The 18,035-nt window shown below is 40.7% G+C and overlaps 1 protein-coding gene across 12 annotated transcripts in view; it reads left to right on the top strand.

The window, feature by feature from the left end:
* CACNA1C (calcium voltage-gated channel subunit alpha1 C) overlaps positions 1–18,035 on the top strand; it is a 997,067-nt gene that overhangs the window by 837,491 nt on the left and 141,541 nt on the right. For all 12 annotated transcript variants that reach the window (XM_056800748.1, XM_056800749.1, XM_056800750.1 and 9 more), the window contains 2 exons: positions 4,463–4,670; positions 14,181–14,301. In XM_056800748.1, the coding sequence (XP_056656726.1) occupies positions 4,463–4,670; positions 14,181–14,301 (329 nt within the window). The remainder of the gene's footprint in view (positions 1–4,462; positions 4,671–14,180; positions 14,302–18,035) is intronic.

Below are 18,035 nucleotides of genomic sequence, written 5' to 3'. Positions count from 1 at the left end.
TTGATCAAGGTGGCCCTCCAGGGCCAGGGGTTAGTTATGACATTCCATTCAGGAAATTCCTTTGCCCCCCCTTCCACAGTATTTCTGAATACAAAAGATTACCTGAGAGAAAGGCATGGATAAGCAGGTCTCTCTCTACCAAGCCCAGTGACCCAAGTCCACTCTCTCTTAACATTTATAAGTTACCCCTTTAGCAAAGAGAATATGAAAGTTCTGGAACTTCTGAAGGTTGTCCAAAGTTAATAACATTCACCAAAAGGTAGGATCAGGGTTGGAACAGCACTAGAGAGAAGGGAGAAAGAGCATCAATATATGAAAATGGGAATCAGGAAGATTTTCTGCAATTAAATTGGAAATTGTTACCCTGTGTGGGGTCTACCTCAAAGGTGTGCATCTATGCCTTTAGAAGATTCCTTCAACTGATCATACTGTGAAGATGGAATCTCTTCACTGGGATGGGTGAAGAAGGATAGGATCCAACCAATAGCATCCAAAGAGTGCCAAGTCCCAAAGCCTGACTTTTCTTACCTAAATGCTATTGCTCTGTCCCCTGGTTACTATGTAGTAATTTTTTTAAACTTTTATCTGCTGTCAGATAAAAACTAAGTATCATTTCCAAGGAAGAAGAGCAGTAAGGGCTAGGCAATGGGGGGGGGGAGGGAGGTGTCACACAGCTAGGAATATCTGAGGACACATTTGAACCCAGGACCTCCTGTCTCCAGGTCTGGCTCTTTATTCATTGAGCCACCTAGCTACCCTTAATTTACAGTATTTCAACAGCTCTATATCCCAATGTTTCATTTAAGAGCTGTTGTTATATTCCTTAATCCTTCTCCCAGCCAGAACTGGCCAATCTCTGTCCAACAAAGTGAGAGAAACCTCACTTGAAACCAAGCTATTACTTGGTTTTTAAGCAGGCTGAAGACCATCACCTCTTCTTCTCTCCTCTTAAAAAGTAAGAAATGCAGGTCACCCTCCAGGGCCACCAACCACCGGCATGACTGCCCTCCAGGGAAGCTGCCCTTGCCTGTGGTGGTCTCTTTGAGATTCCCAACAAGTTTGTGACCCAACTAGAAGTTACCAACATCAGAATTGTGAGAGAAGCACTTTGTGAATCTTGCGAGTGCTATAAAGAAAGGCAGAGGGATAGATGAAATGACAATAGATTGAGATATTGGGATCAAATAAAGGAGTTTCAGAGGTCATGGACATGGCAATGGTACAGTTTTGGGCAAGAGTATGTCTTTGTGTGTGGCTGAGACAAGATGGAGAAATCAGTCATGTGAAATGAGTAAATTGAGGAACTTTGAGATTAGGGTGTTTGAGGGAGAGTCAGTACACGTGTTGAAGTCCCCACATGTGAAGGCAGGAGTTAAGGAAGAAGAAAAGAACTGAACTCATTAAGGAAAGAAGGAGAGTGTCCTGGAAGCCAATAGACAATAGCTACTAGAATTTGAGTTGGGTGGGAGATATGGACTGAGTGAACCTCAAAGGAAGAGATGTTACTGAGAAATAAGAACTGTTTTTATAAAGTATTATTGTCACCGAGAGTCTGCTTATCTAGTAAGTGGGCATCAAAGTCCAGTGTCCATAATGTAGTGACCAGAACCCTGTGAAGCTATTAATCAGTGATGGAGTAGGTGTTAGTGTCAAGGGACTTAGATTCAAATTCCAGCTCTACTAATTATTGTCTATGTAATAATCTATGCCATTGTCTGCAGCTTCCATCCTAACTCTCAAATCAAACCATAGAGGAATAACCAATTGGCCAATTGGGCCATCAATCAAACTTGGTATGGAATACCATAAAGAGATGGATGTGGTTATGAGAAGATAAGAAGCAATATGCAAAGGAGTAGAAAATATGGACTCTGTCCATAATTACAGACATGGAACTAGGAGAGGTCTTATAAGACAACTAAGCAGTGCCATGTTCAAGTCCAGCCTCAGACACTCACAAGCTGCATGACCCTGGGCAAGTCACTTAACTTTGTTTGACTCCGTTTCCTTATCTATGTGATGAGCTAAAGAAGGAAATGGCAAATCACCCCAGTATCTTTGCCAAGAAACCTCCAAAGGGAGTCACAAGAGTCAAACATGACTGAAACAGAGAACAGCAAAAGTCTAATCCCCATATTTTACTTATACAGGAACAGATATAGAGAAGCAGATAGTGGTTTGCCCAAGGTCACATCATCATTGGAGTTGGGGAATGGAACCCAGTTTCATTGATTTCAAATCTGACCTTTCCCCACCGTCTCTCCAGAAAGCCTGTGATCTCATTGGGAAGTCAATGACACATGAAAAAGACCTGAGAACATTTATGAAACAAGCTACACAATTTTAAAATGCACAAATTAAAACAGTGTAAAGAGCAAACAGAAGCACTGAGAGGATGTGGAAATGAAGGGGGGAAGAAAGCTGGAGGCCCCCAATTGAGCAAGAGGGAAGACAGAAGAGAAAGCTCCATGTTGCGCGCTAGTGTGCATTTGAAATCCAAACTGTTGCCCATCTGTTCCTGTCACTGAATATGGAGCCATGCACTCTGGAGAGAGGTGCCAGGGCTGGCCGAGCAGCTGGGAGGGTTGTAATGAGGACGTTTAACATGTTGTTCATTGAAGCGGCAAAGGCAAATTACCACCTCTAAGTAATGGACAGGGATGGCTTCAGTAGGGGGAGCTAGGCAAACATAATGGATTGAAGAGAGGCAGAAGGTGGGGTGTCTGTGAGGGCAGAGCAGTAGAGCATGAAACAGGGCAGGATATTTTCTAGGCTAAGAAAGAACTCTTTTGCTACAGCTAGACTTTTCATCCTGAGCTGAGCCAGGGATAAGGCACCATTCAAGGAGGTGCTAGGACCCAATGAGGGAGTTCACAGAAATGACTTGGAATCAGACCTCAGGTATTTATTAGATGAATATACCTGGGCAAGTCACTTGATCTCTTTTTGCCTCAGTTTCCCCATCTCTAAAGGGGGGGCTGCATTTGGGACCCTCTAAGGTGCTTTCTAATTCTATTACCCGACAATCCTAATCCAACTCACACCTTCAATTTTTAATTATCAGTCTGGCCATTAATCAATGTTCCAGACAAAAGAAGCTATAGCCCACAACCTAGATAAAAGAGAATACAACGAAAGTCAGTGGTTATTGGGAAATCAGGACTTCTGCATCTCTAGTCTCCATCCCTGACCCCTCACATGTCTTATCCTTCACAGCCCTGCAGTTAATGAGGGTAGAACTTAATCCCCCACCTTGAAAACATAAATATGTCACTTTTTTAAACCTTATCTTAGTAATAACTCTAAGACAGAAGGACAAGGGTTAAGCAAACAGGATTAGGTGACTTGACCAGGGTCACATAGCTAGGGAGTGTCTGAAGTCATATTTGAGCCTAGGTCCTCCTGACTCCGGGCCTGGTTCTCTATCCACTGTGCCACCTAGCTGTCCCAAAATGTCACTCTTTGTAAAAGATTTTTGAGTTTTGTTTCTAGTAGGCATGATAGACTTTTTTTTTCCCAAACCCTTACTTTCTATCTTATAATAGACACTGAGTATGGGTTCCAAGGCAGAAGGGCAGTTAGGACTACGCAATTGGGATTAAGTGACTTGCCCAGGGTCACACAGATAGGAAGTGTCTAAGGACAAATTTGAACCCAGGACCTCTTGTCTCTAGACCTAGCTCTCCATCCACTGAGTCACCCAGCTATCCTGCATCGTAAACTGAAAATACTAAGTCATCCACAATCTCTTGGACTCCAGTGGCCATATTTTTGAGACAACAAGCTGGGCTAATGGATATAATCTACAATCATAGAATATAGATTTTCTTTGTGTAAAGCTTCATGTTCTTTATTAGGATTGATCCAGAGTCTTTGAATTCATTAGCACCATGCTTTACCAACTGCCAAAAGATCAAAGATAGAAAACTATAGGAGACCCTAGAGTTAATCCCCAAGCACACCATTTTGTATATGAGGAAAGTAAGACCAATAGATGTGAAATGACTTGCCTAGAGTCACATAGGAAACAAATGGCGGAGCCAAGATTTGAACCAAGTGCTCGGACTTTAGAACATACCTCTGGTCATTATTCCTTCCTATTTGTTTTCTTCCTCCATTGGAATGTAAGCTCCTTGAGAGCAAGGTCCATCACTCATTTTTGTTTTTATTTTTTAAATATTTGCTTCACTAGCACTTAGCAAAGTTCCTGACCCCTAAGGAGTACTTAATAAATGCTTTTTCATTTATTCCAAATATATTTCCCTCACACTTTTTCCTCACGTCCCAGAGATGAATGGAAAGGAAATTAAGATTTGTCTCACAGCTTCATGATATCTAACAAAATTATTATCTGACTCAGTACTTTCCCTGGTCAAAATCTAGAGTGGAGAGGATGGAATTGGACAAAGGTTAGGAGTGGCAAAGGAAAAAAGATCTTAACTTCTCTTTTCTTGATCCTTAGGTATTGGAACTCCTTGAGCAACCTGGTAGCATCATTACTGAATTCGGTGCGATCAATTGCCTCACTCTTGCTGCTCCTCTTTCTCTTCATCATCATCTTCTCTCTCCTGGGGATGCAGCTCTTTGGTGGAAAGTTCAACTTCGATGAGATGCAGACCCGGAGGAGTACATTCGATAATTTCCCCCAGTCTCTTCTCACTGTGTTTCAGGTACCAACCCTCATCCACTGAGATTAAAAGCAAGGAGACTCAGTAGGCAATGATAGGAAGAGTAAATAGTACCTGGAACTCTTCCACTGGAGAATCCCACCCTACCATGAGGCTAGTCTGAACCTAGACTGGAAAAGAAGCAAAGGCCTTAAGAGAGAGGGTCAAAGTCATCTGTATCCCACCTAGAAGGAAGGGGCTAGATTAGCTGTTCTTCCAAGACTTAGGTTGTTGTTTGGGTTTTTTTTTTAGACAGGAGGTTGAGCTTAAATAAGAATGTTTTTATTAAATGTTTTATTAAAAATTTAACAGTAGGGACAGCTAGGTGGATAGAGAGCCAGACCTGGATATGGGATGTCCTGGATTCAAATCTGACCTCAGATACTTCCTAGCTATGGAATCTTGGACAAGTCACTTAACCCTCACTGCCTAGCTCTTACTGCTCTTCTGCCTTGGAATCAATACTTAGTATAGATTCTAAGACAAAAGGTAAGAATTTTTAAAAATAAATTTTAACAATGAATGACAATAGAACCAACTAAACTTACTTAGTGGTTATTTATATTTGAATTCATACATAAAGTAGCACAACAGTTTTTCAGTCATTACTTCTAAGTTCCCATCAGTATTCTTTCCACTCTTGTTTCCTTTAATATGGTATGCATTTGGCATGTACTCCATTCTTCTTCCAAATTGAGATTTGACTGGAGATGAGGCAGCTAGCTGGCTTGGTAAGTTGAAAGCCAGGCCTAAAGAAGAGAGATCCTGGGTTCAAATATGGCCTCAGATACATCCTACCTGTGTGACCATAAAGAAGCCATTTAATTCCCATTGTCTAGTCCTTACCATTTTTCTGCCTTGGATCCAATATGCAATATTGATTCTAAGACAAAATATAAGGGGAAAGAAAGAAAGGAAAGAAGGAAGGAAGGAAGGAAGGAAGGAAGGAAGGAAGGAAGGAAGGAAGGAAGGAAGGAAGGAAGGAAGGAAGGAAGGAAGGAAGGAAGGAAGGAAGGAAGGAAGGAAGGAAGGAAGGAAGGAAGGAAGGAAGGAAGGAAGGAAGGAAGAAAGAAAGAAAGAAAGAAAGAAAGAAAGAAAGAAAGAAAGAAAGAAAGAAAGAAAGAAAGAAAGAAAGAAAGAAAGAAAGAAAGAAAGAAAGAAAGAGAAAGAAATGTGACTAGAGATATCTCATTGCTGGAGAAAGGTTTCCAAAGACTCCCCTCAAAAGGGTCTCCAGACTTTAGAAAACCCTCCCTACATCTCTCAAGTGATCCACGAGTCTTGCCATTGGTCAATAGATGGGTCGATACAAACCTATTTACTGTAAGTGAAAAGCAAGGAGTGTATGATAAAGGATTTGCATGTCTGGACAGGCCATTGGCATTGAGATGCATCAGACTTAGGCAAGGCTTGTTCCATTTATTTTCTCAGCATGTCCCAATGCTTCAGGCTCCCAGGGTCTTCTGCTCTCTTCAGTTCATAGGATAACGGATTCACTGGACTTTAGAGCTAGAAAAGATGATAGAGGTCATCTACTCCAACCTCTCATTTTATTGATGAAGAAATTAATACTTTAAAGATTCAAACCCAGATTTTCAATTCTAAATCCAGCCCACCTTCTACCATATACCATGCTCCTGGATTCAGTTCAAGAGATTTATCAAGTATTTATTGGGGGTGGACAGAGCATACCTTGAGGTCCTGCACAGCTTAGATAAAACCTAGTCCCTGCTTTCACAAAGAGTTCTATCACAGAATCACAGAATTGCAGAATGGCAAAGATCCATATCTAGTCTAAGCCATACCTGAAAGGAATCCCTTCTATAATGACACACATCAGCTTTTCCTTAAAAACCTCTAAGTCAGGGGTAGCCAGGTGGCTCAATGGAGAGAGCCAGTCCTGGAGACAAGAGGTCCTGAGTTCAATCTGGCCCCAGATCCTTGCTAGCTGTGTGACCCTGGGCAAGTCACTCAACCCCCTTTTAGCCTTTACCACTCTTCTCCCTTAAAGCCAATACGTAGGATTGGTGGAAGGTAAGGGTTTCAAAACAAAACAAAAACAAACAAAAAAACCTCTATTGAAGAGCAACCCATTCATTAACTCTGAGGTACCTCATTCCATTTTTTATTATCTCTTATTTTTAGGAATTTTTTTTCTTATATCAAGCCTAAGCCTGTCTCTAAAACATTTTGCTTTCTAAGGCTATAGAGAACCACCCTGATTTCTCTTCCACCTAACAGCCTTTCAAATTCTTAAAGAAAGTGAGGATTGTCTCTTAAATCAAATTTTCTCTACTCCAAGCTAAACATCCCAATTCCTGGTATAATCTTGACACCCTTTACCATTCTGGTCACCTTCCTCTGAATGCTTTCCAGCTTGTCAATGTCTCTCCTAAAAATAGGATGCCCAGAATTGAACCAGTACTCTAAATGTGGTCTGTCTAGGGCACAGTATAGCATAATTATCATTTCCCTCTCCTGAATGCCATGCCTCTCAATGTAATGTGATAGTGCATTAGCTTTTTTGGCTGCCATATGACATTGTGGATTATATTGATCCACTGAATGTCTCCATATCTATTTCAGAAACACTGAAATCTAGCCAAGTCTCCCCCACCCAGGATTTGCGATGCTCATTTTTGGAACCTGAATATCAGGCTTTCTATTTATTCCTATTAAATTTCATCTCGCTGGACTCGGTCCTACGCTCTAGCTCATTAAAATACTCTTGGCCCCAGAATTCTATTGTGCAAAGTATTAGTTTTACCTCACAAGTTTGTGTCATTTACAAATCTGAAGACTATGCCATCTATAATTTTATCTAAGTCACTGATAAAAGCATTAAATTCAGAGCCGAAGAGAAATCCCCTAGGCGAGCCACTAAAATAGCCATTGCAACTCCAATGACTGTGCTCTAGGTCCAGTCCCTCAATCAGTTCTGAATCCATTTAAACTATATATTTATTGTCTAGACTACATTTTTCCAGCAACTATAAGAAGATCATGAGAGAGTTCATCAAATGCTTTACCAAAATTTAAGAAAACACTCTCAGGAGCTGGTGGGTGGCTCTGTGAATAGAAAGCCAGGCTTGGAGACAAGGAGATGCTGGGTTCAAATTTGACTTTAGGTACTTCCTGCCTATGTGACCCTGGTCAAGTCACTTAACCCCAGATGCCTAGCCCTCACCATTCTTTTGCCTTGGAACTGATACTTAGAACCAATTCTAAGAGAGAAGGTGAGGGTTTTAAAAAAGAAAAGAAAATTATATCAACAATATTCCCCTAATTTTTAAGCCAGTGGTTTTAGTGGGATTTGGGAGTTACTTCAGACAAAAGAGAAAATCTCTTTTGTCCACTTTACCCACTATTTAACAAAAACTGCTTTCTCAATTGTTGATTTGGAGGTGGGATATCAATGTGCATGCTAGAAAAAAATGAATGATAGTCCATGCATAAAAATTATATATCTGAAGCAACATTTATTGGAAAAATATGTTCTGGTAAAGTGGTCTCAGGCTTCATTTTATAGCAACATATAGGAACACAACGAGTGAAGGCCCCTGACCATTTCTAGTATAGGATATGGGCTTCATGACCCACAGGATCTCTTGCTGTTAGCCCTCTGCTGGCCCTTCCAGTATTAGTGCAAACATCTGACATGCAAGTCCATGAACAGGGCACAAACCCAAAGATAAAGGCTCCCCAATACACAAAACATGTCTCTCCTCCTCCCATGGCCTGCATTTTTCTTATAGCTCCTTGGTTTCATTGACCTTGAACCTGAGTCTTTAAAGAGGCATTCCTATCTGCTCACTGGCCCTGGACATCAAGGAGGCTTCTCCAGATGACCACACTATCTGTTGACCCATAACTTTTGTAGAAAAGGAGGGTCCCCTTAACTTTAGGAATGCAAGGCTAATGATGAACAAAATGCCTCTGGGAAACTTAGACAGAAGCAAAGTACCAAGATATATGTGTGTATATGTTTTCTAATCCTGGTACCAATGGTTTCCCAACTAAATTCATGTAGAGCATTGAGCATAGGCATTTAAAGAATATAACATAGAAGATTTCATTGGCATAGTATTTAGCAAGAAATCTGTTTTATCTCCTTTAAAAATTACTAGTAGGGGGCAGCTGGGTAGCTTAGTGGATTGAGAGCCAGCCCTAGAGACGGGAGGTCCTAGGTTCAAATCTGGCCTCAGACACTTCCCAGCTGTGTGACCCTGGGCAAATCACTTGACCCCCATTGCCTTACCAAAAAAAAAAAAAATTACTAGTAGCAGATAAGACAGCACTAATCCCATCATGATTGCACGATCCAATCAAAATGCCTTTGCTTTTATTTAAAAGACCCTTATTCCTCACTATAAAAGTAGTGCTCAATTTAAGTTCTAGGTGGGACCAGCAGCCATCCCACTGATGTCACTAATGAGTGCTGTCTTGGTGTATTAAAAAAAGAAAACCTCCCAGAACAAAACCCCATGTGATATTCTGGTTTCCAAAAACTCAATAAAATGTGAGACCAGGACCAGACAGGTCTGAAATGAAAAAAAAAAAAAGTTATTTGGAAAGGAGATAAAAAGATCTAAAATATTCAAAGAGAAGAAAATGATCAGCTGAGAAAAGCAGAGAAGAGTTCCTTACTTTTGTCATCCCAAAATGCCTGTTAAAGTGGTCTTCTGCCCTTGAATAAATGCTCAAACTTTTCCAGGCAGGTTTTAATCATAGAGCCATATTTATATAGGGATTAGTTAGTGTTTCAATGAGGTTTTCCAGTGTTCGGATTCTTATGACATGAGATAGGTCAGCAGAAAAATACAAGGACATTTTAAAAGAATCCCATTATATTAATCTGTTTTAAAAAAGAAATTGAGTCTGGTATAATGAAACCATCACTACTTCCTTTTCAAGACATTCACTAACCATTCCTTTAATAATCTGTTCCAGAATTTTATCAGGAATAAAAGTCAAAGGATGGCCTATGTTTGCAGATTCAATTCCCTTTTTTTGAAATTCAGTTGATTTGCCCTTCTGTAGACAGAGTCACAGAATTGTAGAATTTAAGATATGGAGAAGACTTCTATCTTCTCTTTGCCCTCTGATTCTAATAGATCTGGACAGTTCTCACTTATAATTTCTTGAAATTTCATGTCCAGGATTTTTAAATCATGGTTTGGGGGAAACTCAATGATTCTTAATTTATCTTTCCTGGTCAGTTTTTATAGCAAATATTTTATATTTTGCCCTACTTTTTCAACCTCTTTATTTGTTCTAATATTTCCTGCTATCTCATGGAGTCATTGATTTCTGTTATGTGCTCTATAGTTTTCAAGGAGTCCATTATTTTATTAAGATTTACTGCTTTCTTTTCTAAACTATCTATTCTCCTTCCATTTCTTTCCTATAGAGCTTTTATTTCATTGTTAATCTCTTCTTCATTTCTTCATGTAATCCTTGTAGAAAATACATTTTTTCTTTGACTTTCTATTTGCAATTATTGTTGAGTTACTTCCTCCTTCTAGGCTAGATTTGGAGGGCATGTCTAGATATGTAACAATTTTTTATACTAACTGATATGTCCTTTGGTTTATTCCACTCTCAAGATTTAATTTCCCAGTCCGGGCTTTGAAACTGGCTCTCCAAATCTAGCCTAGAAGGAGAAAGTACTTGTTAAAAGCTCTCCATCCCTGTATGCAAGCTCATCATTCAAGTGTTTTAATTGGTGATCCAGAAAGGTCTTGGTTTCCTCATTTATAAAATAAATGGCCTGTCACTTGATCCTTTGTCCTTCACAGGGGTTTTGTTAGAATAGGTCAGAAGACAGGTGAAGTTACTTTGAGTCCTTCATTGCCCCAGAAATAAAAGGTAAATAAGATTACAGGGAAATGGGGGAAATATCAAGAGAGAGAAATTGGCTATCCAGGGCCAAAGTCCATTTTATATTACCTCAGAGTAATAGTACAGGAGAACTAAATCCCAGAAATAGCCTCATCCTTGATGAGTTAGGAAGCACTATTCAATTTACAAAGAAGGAACAATGTTTCTTCAGTAGGACATCTGGATCATCCTTCCTTCATAATTCTAGATTTTAAACAGACCAACAGCTGGGGCTAGAGGTTAATGGAAAGAAGATTGCTGATGGTCCAGGTGTAGAATGAAACTGTTCCCTTGGCTTTCCATCTGTATGGTTGCAGAGAATTCCTAGGAAAGGTTCTCTTCAGTAGGATTACACATGGTTTCGCTAGCCTTGATGATTAATTAGTACAGAAAATCACTTACCAGTCTGCTTTCTCCCTAGATTGTATAATCTGTACTTGAACCCATAGAATTTTAATTTTGATCCTGAGAGGACCTTAAAAATCATCTGGTAAAACTCTCTGACTTATCAAGTGAAAGAAGCTGAGACCCAGAGGAGTTAAATGATTTGACTAAAATCACAGCTAACAAGGGATCAACTCAGAATACAAATTTTCTGACACTCAGGATAGTGACCTTTCCACAACAATATTTCACAAACAGAAAATACAAGTTTTTCGTGCCTTGAATATAGTGGTCACCTAACACTTATGATTGTCTTCTCTCTCTACTACCCTTATCAATAGTTAGTGGACCCCTCAGCTCAAAGCTTTTCTCAAGATGGCCATAGATCAAATCTAGTCAAAATAGCAAAATAGGCAAAGCCAGTTTGCTAGAGCAGAATAACCACTAAACTTGGAGTCAAGAAAAGACTGTGTCCCACTGCTGACTGACACATATTCACTGTGTGCCTCTGGGCAAGTCAATTACCCTTTCTAAAACTCAGTTTACTCATTTATATGATGGAGATAATAATACCTGAAATCCATACCACTTAGGGCAATTGTAAAGCTAAAATGAGATTGACTTGGGCAAAGTGCTTTGGAAACTCTAAGACAGTATGTATCACATTTACTGTTCCTTTTCAGATGTGGGCTAAACTAGATGGCTGCTACAGTCCCTTGCAACTGTAAAATCCTGTGATTCTGTTTAGTAGAGTACAAGATAGGTGTCAGTGATGTGCTATAACAAGCCCAAGAGCAGAGTCAAGTTGCATTAATATAGGTCTAAAAGACTGGCCTCCTGTAGAAGAGCTAAACCCACTCTGGAGCATCGGGTTATTTCGAGGTGCTGGATATTAAGAAGAGCATCGATCAATTGCAGATTGCCCAGAATGGGACAACCATGATGGTATAAGGACCTCAAGATCATGTCTATATGAGGATCCATTGAAAGAAATGGAAATGTGAAAGATAGAGATGACTTAGCAGGATCATAATAGCTGCCCTTAAATATTCCAAGGTCTCTTGTGTCAAAAGAGATTCAACTTACTCTTCTTTGCCTCTGAGAACACAACAAAGCAATGAGTGGAAACTGCAAACGAGCAAATTTAGACTTAATTCAATAAAAATTCCTTAACCAAATTGCTCCATAAAATGGGCTGCCTCTGTCACTGCCCTTCACTGGACAGCTTCCAGAGAAAAATAATGACTACATTTTGGATGTGTTGTAAGAGATTCCTTATTTTACCTATGGGTTAGATGAACTGGCCTCAGGTCCCCTTTAACTCTAAGCGTCTGTGGTGATCAAGATGATGAAGGAGTTGGCCTTCCCACTGTCTGCCCTTTAAGACCCATGCCCAGAGACTTTCATTATAGTGATCCATTGAGGTCTGCCTTCCCAAATAATGTCCTAAATATAAGAAATCACCTTCTTTTCAGATGACCTTGGGCCTCACACTTTGCTAGACTCCTCAAATTAATCTCTTAAACTAATTCTTGTTAGTGTTTTAAAAACTGATAAGGATCTGGTATGCTGCTTTCCAAAATAATATATTTACTGTCTAAAGGGGGGGGGGACTTCTACCCCATTTAGAAGAAAGTACATTGGAAAGGAAATCAGAGACCTGCCTTCAAGCTCTGGATATGCTGCTGTGAGATTTGGGTTCTAGTCTCAACTCTGTAATTAACCTGAGGAAGAATCAGTTCACCTCTCTGGACTCTGATTTCCTCATCTCTGAAATGAGAAACCTGGGTTAAATGATCTCCAAATCTCCCTCATGATCTAACCTTCTGTTACAATCTATGTAAACCTCAAATAATGCATGCAAGATAATCATCTTCCCATTCTTACTTTTGCTGTTAAAAAAAGATGGTATTCAAAACAGATCTATATAGCCTTTGTCTGGGCTATTCGTCCCCTGAAATGAGCTATCATATGATAAGCTGACCTGGTGGTACCCTTAAGAAATCCCAAAATAAGGTTTCTCAATGAAACACAATTCTCCCAGAGATACAGGAAAAGGTCATCATATCCTGGGCCACTGACCAGTGCCTTAAACCTCAATCAGGACACATAAACTTACAAACTGAAAAAATGCAGGGTGAGCCACTATAAGCTGCAAGGAGAGGGAGACCATCATTCCCTCAAAAATACTGCAGGAAGACCACTCTGCCCAAGGGAATAGAGCATTCCATACCCTCTCTGCCTTGAAAATAGCCTAAGAAACAGACATTTTAGTAGTTCAGTGGATAGAGAGCCAGGCCTAGAGATGAGAGGTCCTGAGTTCAAATGTGGCCACAGACACTTCCTAGCTGTGTGGCCCTGGGCAAATCACTTAGCTCCCATTGTCTAGTCATTACTGCTCTTCTGCCTTGGAATCATTTTGAGTATTGAGTATCAATTCTAAGAGAGAAGGTGAGGGTTTTTTAAAGAAAGAGAGAGAGTGAGAGAAAAGAAGGAAGAAAGGAAGGAAGGAAGGAAGGAAGGAAGGAAGGAAGGAAGGAAGGAAGGAAGGAAGGAAGGAAGGAAGGAAGGAAGGAAGGAAGGAAGGAAGGAAGGAAGGAAGGAAGGAAGGAAGGAAGGAAGGAAGGAAAGGAGGGAGGGAGGGAGGAGACAGAGAGGAAGGGAGGGAGGTAAAGAGAGAAAGAAAGAGAAAAAGAGAAAGGAAGGAAGGGAAAGAGAGAAAGAGAGAGAGAAAGAAAAGAGCCTAGGGATCTGGAAAGTAACTATCAGGAAGAAACCTCTCCAGTGCATCTTCCAGCATGTGCTAGAATACAGGTGGGCAACTTTGGCTTTTGATCAACATAGCTTGGTCCCAGTGTTGGAAGTTCTAATGTTGGTTATGTTCTTCCATTGTCCAATGTTTTTTGGTTTATGATTGTCATTTGTGACAAGCAATGTGAGGAGTGATTGAGGACAAGGAAGCCATTAGGGTATCCTTTACATCTTAGCATAAAGATGCTTACCTATGAAAAGGGCCAGTCATCCAGAATCTGCTGGGCCATTGGGACTTGTCACTCAATTCTACACTTCTCCCTTTGGATAGCTCCTCAAGGACTGAGGAAGTATATTGGCAGTCCAGGCAAAGGTGTGATAGATGGGTGGTGTCTCTTTTCTAGCAGACCAAGGCTGATGGGAGGGTAATGATTGTGGGTTTGCTGTACATGGTCTAACAATGTGTCTGTCCTTTGTTGGTGGGAATGTATCATTCAGATCCTGACCGGGGAGGACTGGAATTCGGTGATGTATGATGGGATCATGGCTTATGGAGGGCCCTCTTTTCCAGGGATGTTAGTCTGTATTTACTTCATCATCCTTTTCATCTGTGGAAACTGTATCCTTTGCTGCTGCCACTGAAACCCCACTTTCCCTATTCCCCAAATCCTTTCCTATTACCCAATGAATGCACCTTTCCCAGGACTATTTGCTTTCTAATTCTACACCATCTTCTCTATTGGATTTCTAACTATTAAGGAATCAAAACCAAGACTCCCCACAAATGAAGGATACTGGAAAGAATTGATGTTATAGGATGATTAGGTGAAGGGAAGGACTTCTCAGGCCAAAAGTCCATATGGAGTTATGACTTGGCGGTAACATAAAGGATAGGGCAAGGTTGCCAATTGAGCTGCCTTGACTGATCCATGACTCCTACACCAGAACTGTGCTATCAAGGATACTTGTTTAATAACAAATGCACCACCTTCCTTGAGTCAAATCCCCTAAAAGCTTATTTTACTAGTTCTTTTTATTCTTCTTTCCTGTGAGACTACTCCATGTAGCTTTAGTCACTGGCTGGGTTAAACTGTCTTCACCCAAAGGCTTAGCATCTGAGCAGGTAGGTGACTCAGAGGACAGAATGCTGGATTTAGGAAGACCTGAGTTAGAATTCATCCTGGGACTCTTGTTAGCTATGTAACCTTGGATAAGTGATTTATTCTTTGCTTCAATTTTCTCATCTGTAAGAGTGGGAATAATAATAGCACCTGCTTCCTAATGTTGTTATGAGGATCAAATGAGATAATAATTATAAAGTGCAATAAAATAAAAAATTTCATTAAATAAAAACAAATATGTAATGTAGCACAGTGCCTGGCACACAGTACATTCTATATGAATGTTAGCAATTAATTATTGTTATTATGTATTCATCTATATGATGGGAATAATAATAGTACCTACCTTACGGGGTTGATGTGAGGATTCAGTGTGATAATATTTAGAAATCGCTTTGCAAACTTAAGGGACTATATAAATGTTAGCTGTTATTGTTATTTTTATTATTATCATCCCCATGAACCAAACCATGGGACAGAGATTCCAGAAATGGCCCTGAATAATGATATTCTCTGTCCTTGTCTAGAAAGGTACTAAAATGCGCATTCTTCCATGGACCATCAGGCAAAAAGAGCCTTCCAGAACTGCCAGACTCCTGGACCTTCCTCCCTTAAGATTTCACACTGGTTACTCTCTCTCTAGAAGTACGGTGGGTCACTCTGATACCTCCTTGGGATTCTTTACTTTGACAGACATTAGAACTTTCCACACTCAGTCACTTGTCATTAATCAAGCACCATCAGGCATCAAGGTGACACAGTGGATAGATTGTGGAATTGGGAGGATCTGGGTTCAAATGTGGCCTCAGATACTTCCTGGCTGTGTGACTCCGGTAAAGTCACTTAAAATCAATTGCTTAACCCTTTCCCTTCTGCCTTAGAGTTGTTACTAACACAAAAAGTAAGGATTTAAATTTTTTTTAATATTTACTGAGCCCCTGCTATATGCTGAGTCCTGTTTGATGTGGTGGGAGGTCTTCTTATGAAGCTTACAGTCTAGCCAGGGAGACAAGATACTCACTTTTTTTTTAATGTACTAACAGCAGAGACAGCCAAGAATTGCCAAATAGGAAATGAAGATGCTAGGAGGTCAGAGGAGAAAGAGATGACTGAGGGACAGCTAGAGCTGTCAGAGTCAGGCTCACGGAAGGAAGCATCATGACCTCCTTGACTGCCTGGAAATGTTAGTGAAGCATGACTTGCTCCTACCCTTCATCTTCATCAATCTTCATCACCCCTTTTCTCCTCTCCTTTTTGGAACATGGCCCCTTCTGTGAGGATTTTAGGGGACTGAGTTCCCGACAGGTCCAGAGTGACAGGAGTCCGGATTCTGCTTCAGCAGGTCAATGCAACAAGCACTTAGCAACTGTGGTTTCTTTGCCAGACATTGTACCGGAGATACAAAAATTAAAACAAAGGAATTCCTGCCTCAAAGAGCTCACATGCAAAGCGCTTTGCTGGCCAAAGTGCCCCCCAAAATATCAGCTCTAATGATGATTGCTGTGGGGTTTGTTATTCTGTGGAATCATCGTACTCGCAAACTCTTAGTGAATCAAGCGCTGCTTCCTGTGGCCCTGATATTATGCTAGTCACGGGGGATAGAAAAGCAAACAGGCAATCTCCCCAGCCAAAGACCAAGCTCTGGGAGGTCAGAAACTGCTTCATTTTTGTCTTTATATCCCGAGCCCCTAGAAGAGTGCCTGGCACATTGTGGGGCATCAGTGACTATTCAGTGACTGATTAAATCTTGAGGTTGAGGCAAGAAAAGAGGGCACTCCAGCTCTCCCAGTGGGAGCAGCCAGTGGAAAGTCACAAAGCTGGGGAATGGAGGGTAATGGATGAGAAGCAGTCAGAAAGCCAATTTAACTGGGTCATAAAGTGTGTGGAGGAAAATAATGTACAGTAAGGCTCAAAAGGTGGTTTGGGACTACGTTGGGAAGGATTTTAAGTGCCAGACAAAGGCAACAGAGCTCCTAGAGTTTGTTCACATAGGGAGTGCCACAGTCAGACTTGAGGAACATGGAGGAGAGGACATGCCACAGCCCTCTGAACAGTGTATACAGAAATCCAGCTCTTGCTTAATAGAGGTGCAAGTCGGACCCATGACACATACCACTATATGAACATGACTAAGTCACTTACATCTAAGAGCTCCAAGAGGGGCTGGTCTGAGCCTGGTTCTTGGGAATTCTCACCCAGTTGATCCATACTTAATTCCTCCCAGACTAAACAGAGCCAAGGTGGGGAGGGAGGCTGGGACCAGAGACAGCTCCATGGAAGGGGTCTGCTTTTATCAGGCTACATTGCCTGAATGGCCAATCAATGGGAAGCTCAGTCCAGAAATGTTCAATTTCAACCTGACTTTCCTTTTTGGACTGAAATGAGCCCATTTGGGGCCCATGTTTAGCAGCAATGTTTCAGTTTGAGGTACAGAAGGTTGGGGAAGGGGATGGAGAGATAAGCGTCTGGTTCAGCTCTGTACTTATTGGCCTTGGCAGACTCTGGCCCAGCCTCAGGGACATCAGTGTTTTTTAGCAAGGAATTTATATCTGTGGGCTTATGATAGTAGTTGAAAGGAATATCCCAAGAGGTCCCCTCAATGCCCAATTAAAAAGAATTTTTCATGTTTTGCATGGTAATACATGCACAATGCAGATCAAATTGCTTACCATCTCTGACAGGGGAGAGGGAAGAAAAGGAGGGAGGGAGACAATTTTAAAGCTTATAATTTCAGAAAATATATGTTGAAAATTGTTATTATATGTCATTGGAAAAATAAAATACTTTTTTTAAACCCTTATTTTCCATCTTAGAATCAATACTGTGTATTGGCTCTAAGGCAGAACAGTGGTAAGGGCTAGGCAATGGGGTCAAGTGACTTGCCCAGAGTCACACAGTGAAAATAAAATACTTTTAAAGAAAAAGAACTTTTGAGCCAGGCCTAGAGTTCTGCGTTCAAATCTGGCCTCAGATACTTCCTAGCTCTGTGACCCCAGGCAAGTCACTTAACCCCCATTGCTGAGGCCTTATTGCCCTTTTGCCTTGGAATCATCTAAGCTGGGAGGTAAGGGCTTTGTACAGCTGATGAAGACATTTTATAGAGGGTTAGTTTTGACTAGTCATCTCAGTGGGGAAATAACAGTAGTTAACATTTTTATAGCTCTTTAAGGTATTTAAAGAACTTTAAATATATATATGCATGTTTATGTGTGTGTGTGTGTGAGAGAGAGAG

This window comes from Monodelphis domestica, chromosome 5 (assembly GCF_027887165.1).
Source record: "Monodelphis domestica isolate mMonDom1 chromosome 5, mMonDom1.pri, whole genome shotgun sequence".
Classification (NCBI taxonomy): Eukaryota; Metazoa; Chordata; class Mammalia; order Didelphimorphia; family Didelphidae; genus Monodelphis; species Monodelphis domestica.
The sequence above is the reverse complement of the archived record's forward strand: the minus strand, read 5'-3'. Positions and strand labels throughout refer to the sequence as shown.